This window comes from Ziziphus jujuba, chromosome 11, assembly GCF_031755915.1.
Source record: "Ziziphus jujuba cultivar Dongzao chromosome 11, ASM3175591v1".
Lineage (NCBI taxonomy): Eukaryota > Viridiplantae > Streptophyta > Magnoliopsida > Rosales > Rhamnaceae > Ziziphus > Ziziphus jujuba.
The window spans coordinates 17,413,389-17,419,758 of record NC_083389.1 but is presented as its reverse complement, the minus strand read 5'-3'; the positions used below and the strand labels follow the sequence as shown (position 1 = coordinate 17,419,758).

The window sequence follows — 6,370 nt, the reverse complement described above, 5'->3', positions numbered from 1 at the left end:
CCAAACATTAAAAATAGCTTTAAATTTGTTTGACAATCAATTTTAAAGTTTCAAAATCAATCTCAAACAGAACCTTACTTTGGTACTATTAATTATTCACCAAAAAAACAAAAAAGTAATGCAATAATCATAAGTTTTTTGGTCTTCTTAACAAATCTCTGTGCATTATGCATTGACAAATAAAAATGAGATTAAAATCTTCATAATCAAATGGCAATACGGATGGCCTTCTATAGGTTTGGGATACCCTCAACCCTGCGACCTTTGCTCTCTTTTCATTTAGGAATTCTCATTCCTAACCTGAAACCGTATTTATACCCATATTTCAACCCAACTCAACCCAGTTCATTCTGGTTTTAAAGAGCTAGTTTGAAAAAAAAGGGGCTAAATTAAATTTGTTTTATTATTTTTGTGGGTATTATTTTTTTTTCCCCTTTTTTACAAGAATTTTTGTTTCTTTTTATTTGTGTTCACCAATCGACTTTGATAGGAAAACATTATTTTACCTCTTTATATTTAACATAAATAGCATTTCTAGTATTGTTCTACTGCTTTATGATAGTGCACCATTCTTTACTAGTTTCTACTACCAGATGTATATATTAAACTCTTAACACGAGTTTGTGCCATCTTAAAAATTATAATTTTCTTAAAGATTTTTTTTTTTGACAAAAAAGTGCAGTTAACATATTAAAGGCAATTAAATATCCATTCTAAGTTTTTTCTTCTCTCCACATATAAATATCCATTATGGAATGTGGAAAGATTTCCAACCCTTTGTTTACAGAATTAAAGTCAATGGTTTTTTTTAATTATTTTTTATGTTGGTCAATTTTCATTCTTATCACAAATAATAACAAGAATAATAAAAAAAAAATAACAAAATAAAATAAAGCAAAAACCCACTGTATATACACAAGGAAGAATAGCTAACAAAAAATAATTCCAAAATAATTGGCTTTTCACTTACATATGTCAGCCTTCCAAAAGGGAAAATGTTTAATATGTATGAGATTCCCAACTTATTTAGAAGTCCAAGACCCTATGAGCAATCCTCAATTAGATTTACCAATAAGCTCTGTTTTTTACTTCTCTCACGTCGTTACATTCTTCTACTCCCTGCTGAGATTTTGTACACTGGACAAAATCTGAATTTCTACCACCACTATTGGGTTTCCCATTGTTCAAACATGAGCTGAAGGAACTCCATGAGGAATAATCTCATCAAGGTGTGAAGAACTCGATGATGAACTTTGCACTGCAGCCAAACAAGAGTTGTTATTGGAAGCTGCTTTCTGGCAATTCTTCGAGCTGCAAACATTAATCCCAATATTATTATTGTGATTCCTGAAATCCGATGGGTTTCGCAATATTAACGGAGGAAGAGTACGTGGAGGAGGAGGAATTCGCCATTGAGGTGGAGGTGCAACAAGAAGTGTCTGAAGCAATGGTCCAGCTTCAAACACAGCCTGCAGAAGCTTCCCTTTCTCTGGCAATGGCTTCCCTTGTATAAGATTATCAATAGCAACCGAACCCATTTGCAAAAACTCCTTGACTTGTTGAACAACAGGGTATTTGGTGCCGTGGTTAAAGCCTTGGAATGAGGAATAAACACCAACATTGGAATTGCATTCTTCGGAAGACAATCCATAGACTTGAGACAATGTTTCTGACATGTTATTGGATTCTTCGATTGTGGTTGGAAATTTGTAAGTGATAGGTGTATTGGTGATGATTTGACGATCAGGCTCTGTGGATATCAAGTACTTGTTGAATATTCTCTGCAATTGGTCTCTTGCTTCATCTCTTTCATGGTAAGCTATCTTCAAGAGATGGAGCAATTGTTTTATGGTTTGCTTGTTTTTGGCTATTTCTTCTTTTGCCACCATTCTTACAGTTTCTAGCTCCAAGTTGCTGCAGAGAAGCTTGTGTTTTAGATCGTTAATGTTCTGTCAGAGTAACAATTTTACAATGGTTATATGTAAGTTATGGATGATACGGGAAAACAATCTCATTTAGCAGAGATAAATGTTAAGTGAAAAATGTGTAAGTGAAAAATGTGCTAACCATGGAAATAAACAAACATTTTGAGATTGAAAATTTAGAATTCGAAAAGACAAGTACAATAATCCAAATTAAACTTCTATTCTAACCATTTTGGAATTCATAAGGGAATGGAAGATAGAGAAAAAAAAGAAGAAAAAGTTTTCACTATTTTTCTCATATTTTACTCTTTAGTCAAATATCATCGGAGAAAAACATTTTTTTTTTCAATTCTTTTTTGTCTAAAACCTGAAATATAAATCACATACTTTTTTAAGAAAAGTTAATGGTCAAATTAAGTGGATAGTTGTTAGCCTAATAAGAAGGAACATATTATACCCCTCAAAAAACACATATCCAAAGGCTATACTTTTTCTTATTTACTCAAAACTCGGAAATCCTTTGTGCTTCTGTGTGTCATATTTTTTCTCAGAACTAAAAGGCCATAGCGCTTGTTACATTTTCTGGTATTTAATGATCATGTACTTTCTAATTAAAATGATATCAAGCAAATATCTATTAGTATATAGCTTTTAGTACTTTTCAATTCAGTTGGGCGCATGACAAAAGCAGTTCTTGTCGCTCCAAAATCAACTTATAAATTTGCACAATTCACTCTTTGGGGCATAAATCTCTACCGGAAACTTTGATAATATATCATAAAATAAAAAAAAAAAAAAATCCCATTGCAAATGAAGATCTATAAACTAAAAAAATTAAAATTAAAAAAAAAAGTGGAATTACATATAGCACAATAAAAGTATGAAAAAAAAAAATAAAACAAAACAAAAAAACGTGCATACCTCTTGGCCACCCCGCATAGAATGCATTCCTTTTATTTTCTCGCATGAACAAATACAATATACCAAGGTTAGCAATTTAAGAGGGCCTAATAAACGAAACTCAGAAGGAGAAATTAAGGTGGGTTTTTGGGAAAGGGCAGTGCTGAATGCTGATTTCATAGCTAGCAAACTTTCCTTAAACATAATAATATAATTTATTGATTAGTATAAGGAATGTCCACTAAGCCTTCCATAGATTATTTAGAATATATAAGGTTCACATCCTGATTTTTGTCTCATTTTGGACAATTCCTTAGAAATATTTTCCGTGCTTGAAGGGATTCTGTCCCCTCTCAAAATATTCATTACCCTTTGTTTCTCTGCTGATTCAAATCCAAACTTACCTTTGATAGTGTTTTTTTCCAAGTACTTTGTATTCTATGGCACAAATTCATCTGTAACATTTGAAAATAGCACATAAATACCTTAATTTATTTATTTATTTTTATTGAGATTTATTTTTATTGAGGGCAGAAGGATTCCAACTTTGCGTGAAAAAAAGTGACTTTTACCACTTATTGCTTTTCTATTAACAAAAAAAATAAAAATAAAAATAGCACCGAGCATTTTTTTTGTCAAACATATGACGTAAATCCCAAATCCTTTTTTTTTTTTTTCTCTCCCTTAACGACAGAATGTATTTATGCTTCTTTTTTTTTTTTAATGCTTTTTAATGAAAGCGTTTATTTAATATTTAGCTTCACAAAGTCTCACACACACATGAAATAATTTTCTTTCTCGTTCGGATTAACTATATGATCTATCTCATGTCCAGCATTTATTAGTGAAATGTAATAAAATCCTTATTCAATAAAAGTGCAGTTAACATGTTAAAGGCAATTAAATATCCATTCTAGGTATTTTCTTCTCTCCACATATAAATATCCATTAAGGAATGTGGAATGATTTCCAACCCTTTGTTTACAGAATTAAAGTCAATGGTTTATTTTTTTATTTTTATTTTTTTTCCGTTGGTCAATTTTCATTCTTATCACAAATAATAAAAATAATAATAACAAAAAAATAACAAAATAAAATAAAGTACAAACCCACTGTATATACACAAGGAAAAATAGCTAACAAAAACTAATTCCAAAATAATTGGCTTTTCATTTACATATGCCAGCCTTCCAAAAGGGAAAATGTTTAATATGTATGAGATTCCCAACTTATTTAGAGGTCCAAGACCAAGACTAATAAACTATGAGCAATCCTCAATTAGATTTACCAATAAGCTCTTTTTTGACTGCTCTCAAATTGTTACATTCTTCTACTCCCTGCTGAGATTTTGTACACTCGACAAAATCGGAATTTCTACCACCACTGTTGGGTTTCCCATTGCTCAAACATGAGCTAGAAGGAACTCCATGAGGAATAATCTCATCAAGGTGTGAAGAACTCGATGATGAACTTTGCACTGCAGCTAAACAAGAGTTGTTATTGGAAGCTGCTTTCTGGCAATTCTTCGAGCTGCAAACATTAATCCCAAAGTTATTATTGTGATTCCTGAAATCCGATGGGTTTTGCAACATTAACGAAGGAGGAAGAGGACGTGGAGGAGGAGGAATTCGCCATTGAGGTGGAGGTGCAACAAGAAGTGTCTGAAGCAATGGTCCAGCTTCAAACACAGCCTGCTGAAGCTTCCCTTTCTCTGGCAATGGTTTCCCTTGTATAAGATTATCAATGGCAACCGAACCCATTTGCAAAAACTCCTTGCCTTGTTGAACAACAGGGTATTTGGTGCCGTGGTTAAAGCCTTGGAATGAGGAATAAACACCAACATTGTAATTGCATTCTTTGGAAGACAATCCATAGACTTGAGACAATGTTTCTGACATGTTATTGGATTCTTCGATTGTGGTTGGAAATTTGTAAGTGATAGGTGTATTGGTGATGATTTGACGATCAGGCTCTGTGGGTATCAAGTACTTGATAAGTCTCTGCAATTGGTCTCTTGCTTCATCTCTTTCATGGTAAGCTATCTTCAAGAGATGGAGCAATTGTTTTATGGTTTGCTCGTTTTTGCCTATTTCTTCTTTTGCCACCATTCTTACAGTTTCTAGCTCCAAGTTGCTGCAGAGAAGCTTGTGTTTTAGATCGTTAATGTTCTGTCAGAGTAACAATTTTGCAATGGTTATATGTAAGTTATGGATGATACGGGAAAACAATCTCATTTAGCAGAGATAAATGTTAAGTGAAAAATGTGCTAACCATGGAAATAAACATTTTGAGATTGATAATTTAGAATTCGAAAAGACAAATACAACAATCCAAATTGAACTTCTATTCTAACCATTTTGGAATTCATAAGGGAATGGAAGATAGAGAAAAAAAAAAAAAAAGTTATCACTATTTTTCTCATATTTTACTCTTTAATCAAATATCATGGGAGAAAAACACTTTTTTTTTTTTCAATTCTTTTTTGTCTAAAATCTGAAATATAAATCACATACTTTTTTCAGAAAAGCTAATGGTCAAATTAAGTGGATAGTTGTTAGCCTAATAATAAGAAGGAACATATTATACCCCTCAAAAAACACATATCCAAAGGCTATACTTTTCTTATTTACTCAAAACTCGAAAATCCTTTATGCTTCTGTGTGTCATATTTTTTCTCAGAACTAAAAAACCACAGCGCTTGTTACATTCTTTGGTATTTAATGATCGTGTACTTTCTAATTAAAATGATATCAAGCAAATATCTATTAGTATATAGCTTTTAGTACTTTTCAATTCACTTGGGCGCATGACAAAAGCAGTTCTTGTCGCTCCAAAATCAACTTATAAATTTGCACAATTCACTCTTTGGGGCATAAATCTCTACCAGAAACTTTGAGAATATGTCATAAAAGAAAAAAAACATAAAATCCCATTGCAAATGAAGATCTATAAACTAAAAAAATTAAAATTAAAAAAAAAAAGTGGAATTACATATAGCACAATAAAAGTATGAAAAAAAATAATAAAAAAATCATACGTACCTCTTGGCCACCCCACATGGAATGCATTCCTTTTATTTTCTCGCATGAACAAATACAATATACCAAGGTTAGCAATTTAAGAGGGCCTAATAAACGAAACTCAGAAGGAGAAATTAAGGTGGGTTTTTTGGAAAGGGCGGTGCTGAATGCTGATTTTATAGTTAGCAAACTTTCCTTAAACATAATAATATAATTTATTGATTAGTATAAGGAATGTCCACTAAGCCTTCCATAGATTATTTAGAATAATAAGGTTCACATCCTAATTTTTGTCTCATTTTGAACAATTCCTTTGAAATATTTTCCGTGCTTGAAGGGATTCTGTCCCCTCTCAAAATATTCATTACCCTTTGCTTCTCTGCTGATTCAAATCCAAACTTACCTTTGATAGTGTTTTTTTCCAAGTTCTTTGTATTCTATGGCACTTATTCATCTGTAACATTTGAAAAATAGCACATAAATACCTTAATTTATTTATTTATTTTTATTGAGGGCAGGAGGATT

The 6,370-nt window shown here is 31.9% G+C and overlaps 1 protein-coding gene across 1 annotated transcript; it reads right to left on the bottom strand.

Moving 5' to 3' along the window:
* Window positions 1–1,184: 1,184 nt before the first annotated feature.
* LOC125419546 (uncharacterized) lies at window positions 1,185–5,893 on the bottom strand. The gene is made up of 4 exons (XM_048465747.1): window positions 5,867–5,893; window positions 4,114–4,993; window positions 2,847–2,932; window positions 1,185–1,949 (listed from the first exon to the last, which is right to left on the bottom strand). Exons 1-4 carry the CDS (start codon window positions 5,891–5,893, stop codon window positions 1,185–1,187), a joined length of 1,758 nt encoding a protein of 585 aa, XP_048321704.1.
* Between the last annotated feature and the right edge of the window lie 477 nt (window positions 5,894–6,370).

Excerpts from the sequence above, each read along its gene's own strand:
- LOC125419546 (XM_048465747.1), bottom strand. The coding sequence starts at position 5,893 with ATGCATTCCATGTGGGGTGGCCAAGAG. Across the intron at positions 2,933-4,113 it reads AGTCAAAAAAGAGCTTATTG|GCCCTCTTAAATTGCTAACC; the intron begins GTAAATCTAATT and ends TTCGTTTATTAG. Across the intron at positions 1,950-2,846 it reads CTATGCGGGGTGGCCAAGAG|AACATTAACGATCTAAAACA; the intron begins GTATGCACGTTT and ends TTACTCTGACAG.